This window comes from Corvus cornix, chromosome 13 (assembly GCF_000738735.6).
Source record: "Corvus cornix cornix isolate S_Up_H32 chromosome 13, ASM73873v5, whole genome shotgun sequence".
Classification (NCBI taxonomy): Eukaryota; Metazoa; Chordata; class Aves; order Passeriformes; family Corvidae; genus Corvus; species Corvus cornix.
The window spans coordinates 2,654,696-2,672,732 of record NC_046343.1 but is presented as its reverse complement, the minus strand read 5'-3'; the positions used below and the strand labels follow the sequence as shown (position 1 = coordinate 2,672,732).

General features: G+C 48.6%; 2 protein-coding genes across 2 annotated transcripts in view; both read right to left on the bottom strand.

Annotated features, from left to right (window-relative positions):
• Positions 1-920: 920 nt before the first annotated feature.
• RPL26L1 (ribosomal protein L26 like 1) lies at positions 921-5,040 on the bottom strand. Its single transcript, XM_039559869.1, has 4 exons — positions 4,980-5,040; positions 4,045-4,217; positions 2,992-3,132; positions 921-1,092 (listed from the first exon to the last, which is right to left on the bottom strand). Exons 2-4 carry the CDS (start codon positions 4,210-4,212, stop codon positions 964-966), a joined length of 438 nt encoding a protein of 145 aa, XP_039415803.1. The 5' UTR covers positions 4,213-4,217; positions 4,980-5,040; the 3' UTR covers positions 921-963.
• Positions 5,041-6,897: 1,857 nt separating this feature from the next.
• The window catches only part of ERGIC1 (endoplasmic reticulum-golgi intermediate compartment 1), a 58,441-nt gene continuing 47,301 nt past the window's right edge, over positions 6,898-18,037 (bottom strand). The window contains exons 9-10 of the mRNA XM_039559475.1: positions 17,366-17,488; positions 6,898-10,655 (exon numbers count right to left, since the gene is read on the bottom strand). Of these exons, the coding sequence (XP_039415409.1) occupies positions 10,548-10,655; positions 17,366-17,488 (231 nt within the window). The 3' untranslated portion in view covers positions 6,898-10,547. The remainder of the gene's footprint in view (positions 10,656-17,365; positions 17,489-18,037) is intronic.

Sequence of the window (18,037 nt, the reverse complement as noted above, 5' to 3'; positions counted from 1 at the left end):
GGTGAAGCAATCTCGTATTAAGCGGCACGAGCTGGAAGGACAAAACCTCCCATCCTACATGAGAAACCCACTCGCAGCCCACCCAACACAGCTCCACCGTCGTGCTGCTTTAGAATGGCTTCTAAAATGCAATTTTCCTTGATTCCCAGCATCCGTTTTTAGATTCCATTGTTGTTCAGGCAGATGAATTTCTTTCTCTCTGTACCAGCAATCAGAGGGCCATTCACTGAGCCAGTAAATTAACTGCAGGGCTGTTTTCAACACACTGCAGCAGCTCTCAATTACGGAGGTACAAAGTGCCAGGAAAGATTTCCTCCCACAGAAAATTCATCCAAAATAGCACCACCAACAGCACTGAAACTGCTTCACCCTTGCCCTTCTCAAACTTCAACTCATGAGCACTGGTCGTAAATCCCTCTGTCCTCAAGCTCTGCCATTAATATAAGACCTGAAGAGACGACACAGCAAATCAAGTGCTGTGTTTGGCCACAACGTGCCTGGAGAACGTCTAAAATGTTATCTTTAACTGTCAAATTGATAAGCTGGTGAAAAAGTGTAATTTAAGAGGATTAGAGATGCACAGCCAGCATTAGCTTAGTTCAAATGTCTGATAAAATATTAAATGTACAGAGTGCACAGAATTAACGTGATCATTTATAACCATGGACACATCGAAGATGAGACAGGAGTGTGATGGCTGCTAGATGGGTGTTTCAGGATTGCACTGCTCTTTTTAAGGTTGGCTGAAATATTTCTTTACAGGGAAAAAAGCCTTCAGTTTTCTTAAAAGTAAAAACAGGTATAAAAAGCTTTTAATTTAGCATGAGTATTTTTTACCATCATCAAAACACAAGGAATATTGCTATGTTGAGCAGGACACACCACATCAGTATTTTCTAAAGGAGAAGGCACACAACAGGTTGAATTTTAGCAGTTTTTTAATGGTGTCAAACAGGAAACCATCTATTCTTGCATCTTCTCGATTGTTTCCTCCTTGTACTTGCCCTTCTCCTTGCCAACCTGGCGGGACTTGGCTTTACGCTCCAAGATCTTCTTGCGGTCCTTGTCCAGCTTTAGCCTGGTGATCACCACCTGGGGAGAGCACAAGGAATTCAGGGTCCCTGCTCAGGGTCAAGGACAGCAACCGATGCCAAATCCACCTGGAACCACAGCACAGAGCTGCTCTGGGCACCCTCTGCCTCACCACCCTCGCAGGCAAGAATTTCTCCAACAATTCCTGTTCATGCTCCCCGTCTTTTCTGTTCCTGCCTCCTCAAACTGGCAAAGAAATCGATGTGTTGGTATTACTGAAAGCACTACTTGGAAAAGACAACAATCAAATCCTAGAAATCCCATACAGGCACACTTCTCCTCAGTTCCTTGTGCATTTAGGTCTCTCTTAATTGTAATTTCCACCTCTTTACCCAGGAGAGGCAGGAACTGTTCACACAGCCCAGTGCACGTTGGTAACTAAACATTCCTCTGCTCCTCTTGCACGAATAACCAGAATCTTTATGCAAAGCTTTATCAAGACCTAGTTCCCAATTAATGAAAATTTTCACAGAGTGAAGAACCAGCAGAAAATTCCATTTCTCTCATTCAGCACACAAGTACACGCACTGGCTCCACCACAATGTCACCTTGTCAGTCAGATGTTGTTGCTGCACACAAGTTGTGATGTTTTGGAATAATTCTGCCCTCCCTCTGCTGAACACACCAACCATTTACACCAGAAAACCTGTTACAACTGGATTTTTTCCACCAACACTTCCATCTTTGTGCCCACATGGCAAGGCTGAAGCAGACTGAATTCATCTGCTTCAAACCAGGTTTTGGCAAGTTCTTGTGTTTAGTTTGAAATGTTTCCTGTTATGATCTAAACAGGCTTTGCCTGGTTTTCACCGACTCTGAACACCTCAGGCTAAACCCAGATTCAGTTCACAACAGCCTGCAAGAGCAAATCACAATTCTGAGCATCTATTTAAGCCTTGCCAACACCTCAGCCAGTGCAAGTGCCACACAGCAAAGATGAAGGACTGTTCTAAATGATCTGTTTAGTGCTTTGAAAACATCAATCTCTTCAAAGAAGCACTTCAGCCAGATCCCAAAGTCTCCAGCAGCTTTCTACTCCTAGAAACAGCGAGGAGTTCTTGGTTTCAACTCACTTCTCTGCTCATGACACCATGACACAAAATGCTTTCCTTGATGCAGCATCTCCATTCATTATTCACAGAACCACAGAATGGTTTGGATTGGAAGGGACCTTAAAGCTCATCCAGTGCCAAACCCTGCCATGGGCAGGGACACCTTCCACTGTCCCAGGCAGCTCCAAGCCCCGTCCAACCTGGCCTTGGACACTTCCAGGGATCCAGGGGCAGCCACAGCTTCTCTGGGCATCCTGTGCCAGGGCCCCCACACCCTCATAGGGAAGAATTCCTTCCCAATATCCAATCTAACCCTATTCTCCGGCAGTGTGAAGCCATTCCCCCTTGCCCTGTCCCATCCATCTTTCCTGTAGCTCCTTCAGGCCCTGCAAGGCCACAGTGAGGTCACCCCAAAGCTTCTCCTCCTCTCCAGGCTGAACAATCCCAGCTCTCGCAGCCTTTCCTCCCAGCAGAGCTGCTCCATCCCTCGGATCATCCTGGAGCCTCCTCTGGACTCTCTCCAGCAGCTCCAGGCCCTTCCTGTGCAGGGCCTCAGGGCTGGGGCAGCTCTGCAGGTGGGGTCTCACCTGAGAGGGGCAGAGGGGCACAATCCCCCCCTGCCCTGCTGCCCACGCCGGGGGATCAGCCCAGGGCACGGGGGGCTCAGGGCTGGGGCAGGTCCAGCTCTCACCCACCAGCACCCCCAGGGCTGCTCCATCTGCTGATCCTGGGGGCTGCCCTCACCCAGAAGCATCCCCAGCACTCGGTGCCAAGTTCCACCCATCCCAGAGAGCCCATGAGCCCCCCAGCTCTGCTGGCAGGTGCCAGACCCCAGGTGCCACCGTACCTTGCTGGGGTGGATGCCCACGTGCACGGTGGTGCCATTGGCCTTCTCCCGCTGCACGCGCTCGATGTAGATCACGTATTTCTTCCTGTACACCTGCACCACCTTCCCGATCTGCTGCCCCTTGTAGTGTCCTCGGACCACCTGAACACAGCAAACACACTGAGCCACGCTCCACAACCTCCCTTTGAACAGCCACCCCACCTTACAAACCACGACTGAATTACCCAGCTGAGCTGCACAGGCTGAAACCCCAACTCTGCTCCTTGTGCACGCAGCCACAAAGACAGGAGGGACTTGCCAATTTCAGCATCACGAACATGGAAAATAGATCAGAACTGTGCTTCTCCCCCATTTTCCCTGCAGTAAACCCTAATGAAGGAGTTCTGTAGCTTTCAGCCAGGTTTCAATTTTCAATAGTTTTTACCCTAACTTTTCACCTATAATTGAGTACTATATAAAAAAGCCACTTAACTTGGATTCATTTCTAACCCAATCTTTGAAATATCATAGGTAGCAAACAGTCTACAAAAAAACCCCGTTCTTTGCTTTGTGCTTTCTTGCTAAAGTTTTTAATTCAGCATAATAGTCAATGTAAGAAACTGAAGTGCAGCAAAATTGCCAGCACCTTTCTGCTCCTGCTATCTTCCTTGTCACTGAAGTGAATTTAAGGAACACTCAACAGGCCAAATCATAACTCAATCAACTTGGATTATTTCTGCACTGCTCAGGGCAGTGCTCCAGCACCAATGTGAATTTGTGCCATGCTTCCCTTCTGCACAGGCTACATACGGAAGGAGAATCCCGGAATCATTTGGGTTGGAAAAGATCTCCCAGCCCATCGAGTCGAACCTATGACCCATCCCCACCTTGTCCCCAGCCCAGAGCTCTGAGTGCCACCTCCAGTCATTCCTTGGACACCTCCAGTGATGGGCACTCCAAACCTCCCTGGGCAGTTCCAATGCCTGAGCACCCTTTCCATGGGGAAATTCCTCCAGGAAACTCCACAGAGAGAGAAGTTCAGGTGTGACAGAGCAGCCTGGGGCAGGGCAGTACCTGGACCTCGTCGTCCTTGCGGATGGGCATGGAGCGCACGTTGTACTTCTGCCGCAGCTCCTTGGACAGGGGCGAGGACATGATTTTCCTGCGGATGTGGGAGGGGGCATTGAAGTGCCTTTTGCGGTTCTTGCTGCGGTCCGAGGTCACAAAGGGGTTGAACTTCATTTTGGCTGCATAAAAAAACCCCATCAGTTGGAGAGCTGCTCACAACACACACACACTACACTTCACCATCCACGCCCACAGAGTCTGCTAGGGCATAAAAGAGTGATCTGAACTATTCTTAATGCCACCACTGATTAACAAACCCTCATATCCTGGAGTCCAAAAGAAAGTTGAAGGCTCTTCCCTGACAGTGACTCTGCGACTGACACACGTGCACATCAGACCATCCCATCCAAACCTCTGCATTCCCAGCACTCAGGACACCTGCATCCTGACCACTCCCGTTTACATACATTTATAAAAATGTATCTTCTGGGCTGGCAGAGGGAACTCGCACTGCTCCTGCATCTCAATAAAGCTCCTTACCAACGTGCACAGGTAACACCTCTACAACTCCGATATATCTCCGACCTTTCCTAAACAACTGCGCTACAGGACTGCCTGTAAGGATACTATTTATCCTCATGCCAAAGGATAACCCAAATTAAGGATAAATTAAATGCTCTTTTTGCTCAACTCCGCAATTTTGAAGCGCACACACTGGCAGGGCTCGGCTGTGTTAACTCAGTACCGCACCAGCAAAGCACAGACTGAAGCAGGCCGAGCTCCCCCCGGAGACCGAGCTCTCCGCGTCCCGCAGCTCCGCGCGGGTCCCCGGCCACCCGAGCCCCCTCCCGCTCCCTGCCGCTGCCCCGCGGAGGCTCCGCCGGCCGGGGCCGGCCCCAGATGACCCCGATGGCCCCGGATGGCGGCTGCCGGTGCCTCACCCGCTGCCGCCGCCGCGCCGCCCGCCCGGAAGAGGAGCCACGAGCGCTTCCGCTTCCGCCAGCGCCGCCGCGTCTCGCGAGAGCCGCGCGCCCGCCGCGCCCCCTGGCGGCCGGGGGTCAGCGCTGCAGCGGGACCGAGCGGGGACAAACCCGGAGAGACCGGGAAACGACCTGGGAACGGAGCCGGGATACAGCGGGGACAAACCCGGAGAGACCGGGAAACGACCTGGGAACGGAGCCGGGATACAGCGGGGACAAACCCGGAGAGACCGGGAAACGACCTGGGAACGGAGCCGGGATACAGCGGGGACAAACCCGGAGAGACCGGGAAACGACCTGGGAACGGAGCCGGGATACAGCGGGGACACACCTGGGCATCATCCCTGGAAACGACCTGGGACACGGCTGGAACAGAGCCGGGATACAGCGGGGACACACCTCGGCATCATCCCTGGAAACGACCTGGGACACGGCTGGAACAGAGCCGGGATACAGCTGGGACACACCTGGGCATCATCCCTGGAAACGACCTGGGACACGGCTGGAACAGAGCCGGGATACAGCTGGGACACACCTGGGCATCATCCCTGGAAACGACCTGGGACACGGCTGGAACAGAGCCGGGATACAGCTGGGACACACCTGGGCATCATCCCTGGAAACGACCTGGGACACGGCTGGAACAGAGCCGGGATACAGCTGGGACACACCTGCGCATCACCCCTGGTACCCACCTGAGCGTCATGCTCTGGTACCGACCCGGCATCAACTCCTGGTACCCATTTGGGCATCATGCCCAGTACCCGCCTGGGCACTGACCCCCAGTACCCACCTGAGCACCCTCCCTTTCAGTCGTCCCCTCCTATTCAGCAGCAGTTCCTTCTCTCCATGGCCAGCGCACACACTGGCAGGGTGAACGAGGGTGAAAACAGGAACACTCCACTGCTTCCTCCTCCACAGCCCAGCCCATGTTCCTCAGCCCAAAGGGACACCAGTCACACCAGTCCCATGTTCCTCAGCCCAAAGGGACACCAGTTGCCTGGGACTTCTGCCAAGTTCAAATTCCCCTACCCAGCCCCTGCTCCTGTGTCACTGTCGCCTGCATCCCGGTCCCCACAAACCAGCTCGCCTGCACAAACCACTTCCCTTTCAAGTAGACGTGGTCCTAATTCAAATTTTCAGGACACAGATTGATTTATTCCCCAGGAAAATTGGAAGAAATGAACCAATTAGTTGGCTGAGACATAGCTAGGTTGGGTTTGGGTTGGGTTTTTTTTATAAAGATAAGCTGGAAAAGTTTGGGACTGAGTTGCAGCAGGCTGAGATTTGGACAAACACCTTCCCCAGAGCCTTTATTTATCATTTATAGAGGAAGGGACCTTCAGCACCACCCATCACTTGTGGAAATCTGAGTTCCCATCACTGGAACAGGCAGGATCTCTTCCTTCACAAAGATGTTGTCCAGCCCACACCAAAGTAAAGGGAATTGAGTTCTTAAGATGATGCAAACTTGAGCCCAAACTCAGTGTGTTGTAACCCTTTACTGTTTAATCTTTAATAATTGCCTCAGACACAAGGCTAAATGGACATTGAAGGAGGAGGGCACAAAAATTGGGTTATTTCATGTACCAAGGAGCACAGTGACTAAAGCCAAACCCAGCAAGTCCCAACCGCAGTCCACTCACCTTCCCTTAAAAAAGGAGAGGTTAGGACACTTGGTACTGTACAAAACCAAGCACTGAATGTCCAGACATGACTCAGGGCCAATTACAAAAGAGCCTCGTGCTAACTTTCACCACAGTGACCTGGCTCCCAGTGATTTCACTGTGTGATAATGCTCAGTCCACTGAAATCATAATTAAAAACAAAAGGAAAAAAGCCCCTTTAGATTGATTTTGCAACCGGAGTGCAGCAAGAAGCCAATCAAAACACGTAAGAGTTTTATTTTTAATTATGGAACTATAAAGGCTAATAGTTTATTAACATAAGGTTGTAAATTAAAGACAAATGCCAGAACTCCTTAACAGTCTCCACTGTAGAAATGTCGAAGACTTGTGCTTTAAACGTCGCTGTACCAGACACCGCAGGGCTGCCCCTCCTCCCTGCCCCCCTCTCCCACATTCCAAGGAGAAACCCCTCACTGACACCCCCAGCTTGCAACTTCAAACAACCCTTCTAAAGCAGAGACTCATCCCAGCCACTGCCAGCCCCAGCAGCCCGTGTGTCACACAGAGAAAGAACATTAAATGAGAAGGACTCAGGAACTGGTGGCACACAGGGCCACCTACATCACAGACCTCACTTCTGACAGCGCAGTCGAATGCAAGTATTTGAGAGATCAGATCAAACATTCACAGATGCATCTCTCCCGGATTTTTGTACCCCACTTTCATTTTATTTTCTTTAAAAAATCCTCTTCAGCAGTCCAGATACCGCCTAGAATACACCTAATAACTTTCCCTAGAGCTACAAGTTTTTAATTCCACCATTGCAAAGCATTCTATGCCTCAAGTTCTCACCATAGGGTGGAGTCTGGAGTTACAGGGAGTAGTTTAAAATGGGAGTTTCAAATATTTTACTTCCTACAGAGATGTCTTTCTTGGAAACCCAAACACTTCAATGAAAACACTGACTTGAAAGGGCAAAGTCAGGAAGAGGGATGAGCACCTACAACCGAGGCTTTCCTTCTGCTCTGACTCAAAATTCTTTTGTTTGCAAGGACATCTAAAAGCACAACTAAGCTCATCTTGTCTTCAGAAAATTAAAAATGAAAGTGAAATCTCATGGATGCAGAGGCAGTAAATGCCTTGCTTTCACATTTGGAGAGATGAAGAGCAGATTCTTCTGTAAACACACGATGCAGTGCCACGGTGTGACCCGAGCCAGCCACGCCTGAAGGAAAAGCTCAGCCCAACTTCCAGCAGCCCCAGAAGGTGGCCTTGGCTTGGTAGCACTCAAAGGCTTAGACCTGGTTTAGAGAACCAAGGTACAGACTATTTCTCCTAACTTGAGTACAATTTGTTTTCCACATCTAGCCAAAAAAAAAAAAAAAAAGTGATTTATTACCTTATTACAGGGGATATTTTGGCAGAGAGAGCAGGCACGCTGAAGTGTTTTATTTCCAAAAAAAAAAACCAAAACAAACCAACCAATTTCACTGGTCTGGTTCAGAGAACTGGCCTGGACTGCACAGGAGGCAGTTTAATACAGATGGGGAATGGGGAGCAGGATGGAAATAACACACCAGGGGACACAAGGAATCTGCAACCCACTTTGTCTGTGTCAAAGAAATTGTACTGGGGGAGAAATTTCAGAAAATGAATTGTACAACTGCACTGCAAAGATCTCCCCTTGGCCAGCTCAGGAGAAGGGTGCACTAAATAAATCTCAGCATAAGGAAGATGCTAAAATATTAAAAATTTCATCGTTGTAATCCACTGTTCCCAAGCTGTCAGCAAAGACTCACCAAATCCAAAAGGAAAAACTAGGACATTTTAGCTGTGAGCTTCAGCTGGTCACAGTGGATTAGAGGAAATCCTTCAGCCAGCAGGAGAAGCAATTGTCATGGAAAATCCCACATCCAGAGGGTACCGCTCGCAGGCACACGGACACGTGCCCCAAATGAACACAAGCATCTCATTTTCAAGTTCATTTTTGTAAATGGAAAAAGAAAAAAATGTAAAAAAATCTATCCATACATGAAGGGGTCCAGGAAGTCACACAATCCAGTTTACACCTAAAGTAAGAGCAATCAGTCCAGAGTAACAACAAGGGAAAAACTCCAGTGCTGTCGCTTGTCCGAAGTCACTACAGGGCAGAGCATGGCAGGGGGAGAGCAGCTGGCTGCTTCTTCTTGGTGGGTGGATAAAACTGGCTACACCTTCCCTGCTTCCAAAGCAACGAGACAATTTCAACAGACAATCAGGAATTCTTCTGAAATGCATCTGACTCTAACAGTAACACTGAATATTCAACGATTCGTATCATCACAGCATAAAGTTTGGATAGTCTGCCTCCAGGAAAAGGCAATGGGTATCACCCAAGAGAAACTCTGCACCCATCTTAGAATTTACAGCACTGAGTTCAAGATTTTTATTTTATGATTTATTTTTTTTCTTCTTTTATCCATCCTGGAACACTTAAAATTTGTGTATCCTCAGCTCAGACATTCACAAGGCATGCGGAGACTGTCACTACTCAAGGAACATTGATGAGGCTCTGGAAAATGTACTGGCGGGCATTTGGTCTCATTTTTGTGACCTCATGCCCACCACAACATGCAAGACAGCCCTGGCAGGAGTTTTCCCCTCACATCTCCGTTTTTTGGAGGCTCCAGAAGACAAGGCTTGAAGGAATGGACAGGGAAGCTCAGGTACCATTTTAAGGAATCAAAGAAAACTCCCAGCAAGGGTCAGCCTGTGGGAATGCTGCCCCGTGTACCTGTGGGAGAGCAGTGTCAGTCCAGGGCTCAGAAAAGATGCCTGACTGAGTTTTAAAGGAAAAGGGAGGCACCTTAAATCCTGAAAAGTCAGAATTCCTGTGTTTGACAGGTGTGTTGAATACACACACACAGAGCAAGAGGGGAAGCTGTGCTCATCCACCCAGAAGGCTGCACCATTTTTCTGAGCACAGAGAATGTACAACCTCTTTTCAAAAAAAAAAAAACAATAACAACAATAATAAAGCAGAAGTGCAGAATCCAGATTAGCATTTTGGGTGGTCTGTGTTTAAAAACAGAAGAAATAAAAGCTAATGCTGTAAAGACAACTATTCCCTTTCAAAGCAAAGGCCACATAAAACTGTGTTGCTCAGTTTGGTTTTTACTTCATGCCACCTGTAAACACAAGACTGGATATTCAGTTAGTGGGAAGAAATGAAACCACTTTTACATCCAGAGTGAAAGAAATGCCCTCCACTGCTGGGATCACAGATTACCCAGGAAAAGGTAGCTGGGGAAGGCTTCCTCTTCTCCTTTGTTCACTTCATTAGAAAGGTTGTATCTGAACAACTGAGCTTTCAATAAAAGCATAGAACATTTCTTGATACGTTATTTCTGCCCTCTGTCTCTTAGGTTTGCTGTGGGGACTAACACTTTCCATTCCTCACCAACAGATACATCACCTTTTTGGCACCATGGGTGGAATTTCTTCCTCATGTGTAATTTTGCCCTATACAAAAGTCGATTGTCTGATCATGCAAATCCAACAGAACTCCAAAAAGTGCCACAAGACAGTTCAGCTCTTTGCCATCTACTCCCTAGTCTGTGCACTGCCATAGCGACCTCCCAGAGGACAGACTGTCATCCTTACTTAGATCTGATATGGCATTTCAACCTCTCTTTCTGGGGGGAGGGAATCGAAATCCACACCCTGATTCCACTGATTTTTCCCTCTCAGAGCTCTGAAATGCATGGAGATTTCTTTGATTTGTTGAAGACGTCTTCACTGAACAGCCTGATTAGAGAAAAACATACTGATTCAATCAAATAGAAAATAAAGACAAAAACAGGTAGTGGTAGATCTCTCAATCTTTGCTCCTGTCCTTGGAGTCGAGGGTAGAGTTTCACTGCTACTGCATTTTGCCCAGCTGGATCTTCTTCCAGGCCTCTGATGCTGTGAAAATGCAGGAGTCGAGGATCCCAGCTACAGTAAATGTTCCTCCAATGATGGCACATATCTGGAATTACAGAGAGAGGAAAGACATTTGTCACCAACGAGGGAAACTTTCACACAGCTCAAACTTGGAGGAGGGATCCTGCTGCTGGGGTATTTTCTGGAAGCACAGAAGGAACTGGGTGACAGCACTGGGGATGGAATTACATGAGAATCATTCACAAAAAACATCCCCTGCAGTGGAATAAATTAGTCCTGAACTCTTCACAGCCTGAGCCCATCACAAATCCCAGCTCCCACAGCATGAACACTGCTCCTTTCTGGGCTAAACCCCACCTAACTCAGCTTTCTAGAAGTTCTATAGATGTTGCTCACATCTTCCTGCTACTGTTTTCTATTATAAACACCACAGCCTTGTAGTCTTTTCCCCATTTCACAAGATAATAATTCACAAACAGGCGAAAGACACTGAAATAGCACGTGAAGGGCAGTGACTAACAGAGAACCCAGCTCCCAGCGACACCACAGCTCACCCTGTCTAACACTTTCCATGACAAGGGCGGCTGACAGCAGCCAACTTAACTCTTTGTGGGACAAAGTTTTCCACACAAGATGTCTTGGGGCAAATTAAAGCATGTAATCACTTTCAAGAAAAGAGTTAGGGAAAAAGTTAATCTCCTGATTAGCATTAACAGCCTACTTCACTTCCCACATGCTACGAAAACACAGAAATATTCTGTGTATTCTGTCAAACCAGAGTCCCTGTGGAAACAGAATCACAGAATCATTTAGGCTGGAGAAGACCAACGATACAAAATATTTCCCTGCTACACTGGCTCACTGGTTTGGGATTAGTCTCTCCTTCAGCTCCTAGCTCATAACAAATCCCCTTTTTCCAAGGCAGGCCCTTGTCAGGAGATAAGCTCCGTATCTTGTTCCCTCCTCACAACCCAGTGTTGTTATTTTCAGAACCACCTCATCCTACACAACGTAAAAGACCAAATTGAAAGAGCATCACAGTTATGAAGTAAAAAAATGTGGGAGTTAGGAAATTAGAACTGTGTAATTAGCACATGGCTGGTAACGTTTTTAGGTTACGTTGTGGTGTATCACACTTTCCGTGTGAACGCTGCCTGGTGGCACCCTGGGGCTTTCTTCCCCTCCTGTGGTGTTTGACTTCTGCCTCCTCACCAGCAGGTGGTTTGTACTAACCCAGTCAAACGTTTCTGTATCAAAAATAGTGTGGCAGCAGGAGCAGGGCAGTGCCTGTCCCCCTGTGCTGGGCACTGCTGAGGCCACACCTCAAGTGCTGTGTCCAGTTCTGGCCTCTCATGGAAAGATGGACATGGACAGGCTGGAGCATGTCCAGGGAAGAGAATGGTGCTGGGCAAGGGGCTGGAGCCCCAGGAGCGGCTGAGGGAGCTGGAAAGGGGCTCAGCCTGGAGCAAAGGAGGCTCAGGGGGGACCTTGTGGCTCTGCACAAGTCCCTGACAGGAGGGGGCAGCCGGGGGGGTCGGGCTCTGCTGGCAGGGAACAGGGACAGGAGGAGAGGGAACGGCCTCAGGCTGGGCCAGGGCAGGCTCAGGGTGGACAGCAGCAGGAATTTCCCCATGGAAAGGGTGCTCAGGCCTTGGCAGGGGCTGCCCAGGGAGGTTTGGAGTGCCCATCCCTGGAGGTGCCCAAGGAAGGGCTGGAGGTGGCACTCAGAGCTCTGGGCTGGGCACAAGGTGGGGATGGGGCACAGCTCGGACTCAATGGCTTTGGAGATCTTCTCCAACCCAAACTATTCTATGCTAAACATCATAAAACTGCAACACAGCTGGCACAGAAGGGAACTGGTGCCACACTACACGCACCATGCCACGTCTCTGCTCCCACACAACACCCCGTGGGCAAAGTCACAGACAGAAAAACAACGTAAGAGCAGCAGCAGCAGCGCTGAGGGAAAGGAACAAACAGCTCACTGATGGTGAGCAAAGGCAGTGAGAACTACAGCTCCTTTCCATGTGTATTTATAACCAAGATATGAACATTTAGTGAGCTCAGTGAAACAAGGAGCTGCAGGAAACGTGGCTTTTGCAGGACACTGAGCATTCCAGCAGATCAAGGCTGCTAAAACCAGAGCACCAGCCTGAGGCAAAGTCAGGATTTTTAGGGGACAAGTCTAGCTCCTGCCCCTGTGGCCCCCTCCCTGCTGTCCCTCAGGACGTGACACAGGGTGACTTCCCAGGGAAAATGCCCACCATGGAGCTGGGTTATTTCAGTTCAGAGCAGCTCAGCTGACGGGAGATGTCACAGCACAAACACAAACCCCGTCCAACACCCAGATTCTGCATCACACGGCAGGAAAATCTGACTTCAGTGCAGCAGCACAAGGGGCTGGGGAATTGAAAAAAAATATATAAATTCATCTGCAGAGCTCTGTAGTGCTGAGTGGGGATGAGTCACACACACCTGGCACTGGCTCGGGGCCTCCTGCACACAGAGCTTTGAGTCCTGGTGACGAAAAAAGGGCTTGGAGTCCTTGTGACCAGCACTGGGCTCTAGGTCAGCACAGGAGCTGCCCCACGGTGCTCCTTTATCATCACAGCTCTCATACGTATGGGAGGCTGGCAGCAGGCACGTCCTTAGATTTAATGGAATAAATGACTGGGAATGGCCTGGGTTTAGCTCTGTGAGGTCTGTTTTACTCAGGCCCAGCCATTAAAGCATGAAGGGGAAGAGACACAGATGTGGAATAATCCCAGCAGTGAGAGCCCATCCAACAGGAGGAATGCACCTTGAGCAGAAGGTGATCACAGCAGAGTGGGATGCAGGCTCATGCCTGAAGGAAAACACGAGTAGATATGTAGGAGGAGGCAAGGCTGCAAGCAAGGTGACAGAAAGGCAAATGTCAGACACACAACTGTGCTCCTCTGGGATGTCCTGAAGTCTGAAAATTACTTTTAAGGACAGAGGGGATCAGTAGGACACTCAAGCAATTCCTAGTAAGGCAAGCTGCAGAATCCCACCCAGAGCTTTTCAGCACATCTGGTAGAACGCTGTCTTGGCTTGAAAAACGCCACAGGAATGAATCTGTGACACCTCTCAGTACCAGTCCCCAGGGCTGAAATTACTCTGCCTGCAACCACTCTGTTCCAGCTCCCCCCCCCTCATTATTTCCAGTTTAATTCTTTTTCACACCTAGAGGCCAGATGAGTCCTCTCACACCAGGAAAAAAAGTTTCTTTGGATTTTGAATGCTTCAGCAGAACTTTGGCTGCTTTTCTCCCTGCTCTCCCTCCCAGACCCTACACTGATCTCATGATAAAACATTCTTTCAGTCTGGCCACTCACAGGAACTCATGAATTTTCAGCAGTGAAACTTTTCCCCTTGCTCCATAACCTCAACCAGGAGGTCTTGAATGGCTTCTCTTTATGAGGGAGGAGTTGATTTTAAGTAGTGAAGTTTGACATGCAAAAAAACTTGTGTTTAACACTATGCCAAGTGTCTGGTTAACCCCAGGCAAACTTGTGGAACAGTGACAGTGGCAGCACTGATCCACAATACAAAATCTTATTTAGTACTGAACTTTTTGGAGCACGACATGTAAAGTAAAAAAAACCTTATGCTAAACCAAAGCCTTTGCACAGGAAGCACCTCTCAAATCATACAGGAAATAAGGGTAATTCCCCATACCACAAAGATCTAAGGAGCAGGCATGAGATAGAATAGGGACAGAGAGGATCTGGGAATGCTGCTACGGGGCTGGAATGCTGCTCTTAGCAGTGCTGAAGTTTTGGAGGGCAAACTCATTAGTGACAAAGAGCATCAGATAACCTTGGCAGCAGCAGCAGGAGATGCCTTTGGCTCTCTGCTGAACAGCCAACACCCCTCTCCCGTGGGATCATCCCTCCAACACTGCCACCATCACCCCCCTCAAGCTTCTTTCAAGTCCACAGGATCACCCCCCATCCCCAGGACAAATTTAAATGTCCTGAAATCCACAGAGGGGCCCAAGTAAACAGTGAAGGAGCCCCTATCCCAGAGCCTGCCTTGTGGTTTTTAAACTGAACAGCTGCTGCTCAGAACAAGCTGCTGCTTTCCATGGCCAGGCAGTGACTCCACACGCCCCAGCCCAATCCCTGCTGGCCCTTAGCCCAGTGCTGGTCATCACTAACTGGTCTCCAGAGCAACTGTGATGCAAAAGGCCATGCTGGAGATACAGGAAGGGGCTAAAGAACAGATCATGTCATCCAAACAGGGCAGGGAAAGCAAGGCCGGGGAGTTTTGATCCTCTGCAGCGCTGCTCCCTCTTCCAAGCTGTTCAATGCCACCTGCAAGGCTGTAAAGCTGAAATGCAGAGCCAAGGCTGCCCTCCTGTACAGCAATCCCGGCCCAAAGGAGGGCCAGAGCAGCTCACCAGGGCCAGATGGCCCAGACTGAGAGCCAGGATCCAGCCCCTGGAACAAAGCTCTGCCTCCACACCAGGAGTGTCTGTCACACCTGGGTGACGTCCTGACACAGCTACTGCCAGCACCAGCATCATCCTCACGCCTCCAGAGGAAGGACATTCAACTGAAATGGCCCTCAGTGAGCTGCTTGACACCACAGCCATTTAAAAGACCAAACAAAGCAGCCAAAAGTCAACTGTAAAACTCTCCTTAAGCAGCCCAGCAGCCAGAAAGTGCCTGGCTAACTTTACAGACAGAACAAGGTGAAATTCAAGCAGGGGCCAGTGATTCAACACTCAGTCCAATGAGGAATATGGTGTGTGGAGAGGACTGTTATTTTGGGGAAGAGGAGAAACTGAAATTCTTATTTAATGAAAATGAAGCAACCTTTAAATCTTTTCACAAACAGAAGCGGAGCTGCTGTTCCGTTTGTGGATTCTGAGTAGGAAACACACACTTCAGTTTTTGAGGTGATGGGATACGAACTCAAATGAGATACAAACCCAAAATGTCACTGTGGCAACCAGGAAGGAAACCCTCTCCTGTGGTCCCTTAGATCAACCCAGAAGGAGGGTATCAAATTCAACAAAGATGCTATTTACAGGCATGCAATGGTGCATCAGCAGTGAATCAATGCTGACAATAAAATTAAAGAATAATCACAGCTATCAAATCATTTCCCATGAAAACACCTCCACAGCCTCACCCCCAACAAGATGCGTGAGAAACCTCTGGTAGCATAATTTGAGGGGAAGAAGCAGAGGCAGAATGAGATGCCAAGTCGTGAAATGCTGATGTTTGACCTTTTTTAGGATGATGTTTTGAAGCCAAGCAGACGTGCTAAGAACAGAAAGTCTTACACCACGACATTTAGATTTTGCTCCAAGTCCCCTTCTCTGGGTATTTGTGTATTCCAGAGGTCACTGTCCAAAGTTCAGTGAAGGGAACTTGCTGTTTATCAGAAGCTGCAAAATCAAAAACCTGAAGCGCAACTCCGCCACACTGTTTATGTGACGTCCAATTAAAACAGTCAAACAGTTTAAAAATCAGAATTTGAGGTCTTTGCTCCAGCCAATTTACCAACTGCTTCGCATTCCACCATGCCTCGCTGGCACAGCTCACTGCAGCTTCAATTTTAAGCCAACTCCCTGAGGACACATTTTTTTAAAGTTCTGGAGGATCTTTAAATAGCTCTTTGCCTAATGAGCAGTTTGGCCAGCACAGCATTGTTCTGGATGCTGAGATCAGGACTGCAGGATGCTCTCTGGACATATCCAAACGTAACTCGTCAGGAAAACACCTCTGGAATTTGATAATGCAGCTCTTCTCCACTTCTACCCAGGAGTAAATGCCTGGAACTGGCATTCCCATATTAAGCCAAGCAGCAGCACTGAGTAAAACAACTGCCCTGCATTCAGTGCCTTGTAGGAGAGGAGAGATGTGGCTGCTGGTGAAATCTCCACTGCCAGTTTTCTTCCCATTTACTGTAAAAATCACCCAAATACCAGCAGATAGCGAGGACAGGCAGCTCTGTGTCATCTAACAGTTCTCCTTCCCTCACCTGAACAAAGGAAAACCTCTCTAGGTGAGAACAGGATGACTTTGGGATGGAAAAGGGTGCTGAGGCCCTGGCACAGGGTGCCCAGAGAAGCTGTGGCTGCCCCATCCCTGGAAGCGTCCAAGGCCAGGTTCGACAGGGCTTGGAGCAGCCTGGAAGGACACTTCCAAAAGACATCCTTTGCTAATAATGAAATAGATCTTTTTGCCTTACATATCGCCAAAAACAACATTCACGACCATGGAAATGCTGGATCAAATCATAATCTGAGCCAGAGAAAGACTGTTGACCATGACAGGTCAAGACTTTGCAATAATTTATATACCTTTAAAAAGAGAGTATTTTCAAAGGTGTCACTGCCCATGGCAGGGGGTGGAAAGGGATGAGGTTCAAGTTCTTTCCAACCCAAACCATTCTGGATTCTCTGCACATTTGATCTCATCATTACTGAGCAGTTTACTGCAGTTTTCCTGCTCACCACGTCAGCTTTACTTCCAAGCTTCTGACACGCTGCAATAGAGCCCATCCTGCCTAGACAGAGCCTGGCACTTCTGCAATAGGTAAATTTTCCTTCTTTTTGTGCCTAGCTGTTAAATGAAGTTGTCAGAGCACTGGAATTACAGTCACCTCACACTCCAGTACCACCCCAGGGACGTGCTGCTTTATCTCCACCACACCACAATGCTCCGAGGCAAAAACTCGATTCCTCTGGACAAGAAAGGCTCAGGAGAGAAATGAAAGGCAGGCAGAGGAAGGGAGAAGGAGAGGTTTAGGGTAACTCACCGATGTGATAAACCTGTACAAAGGCTGTCTCCTCTCTGTGTATTTCACTGTGATGGGGCTCAGGTCATACCGGAACCAGATGGCCGGGATGATGCGGCCGGTGTGGCTGTAGGCTACGTATTCCTGGGAAAGAAAGGGAGAAAATGGCACAAAGTGTGAGCAGTCTCATTCCAGAGAGTGTCTGCCATCAAACTGCCTCTGTGGGTTTGGCCCTCACCCCACTGTTTTGGACCAGGGACCAGATGGAAAGAAGCAAACAGTGATTCCTGCGTGACTGCCCACCTCCAATCCTTATCAGCCAGGAAAACAAGCTCTTTACAGCCTGATGATGAAAGAGCTGGGACAGAGAGTGATGCTGATTACTCTCACCTTTATTCAGAGTTACAGGACTAAACAGAAAAGCTGTCATTGATTCTCTGTCATAGATCTGCTCTGTTTAAATACAAACAGCCTGGCTGCAGGTGAAGTTTTGGTACTGTAAATCACATGTATGTCTATATTTTGTATATAAACCATTCACCAAACAAATGGAATTTAGTTCTTAAGAGCCTGGAAACTCCTCCTTGTCCTTGCATTCCTGTCAGGCCCTCTTCCCACTGGGACCAGCAATGGGAATGTTTTGCCCTTTCAGTATGAATCATCTGCAACCACGTTCAAACCACGTTAAAAACT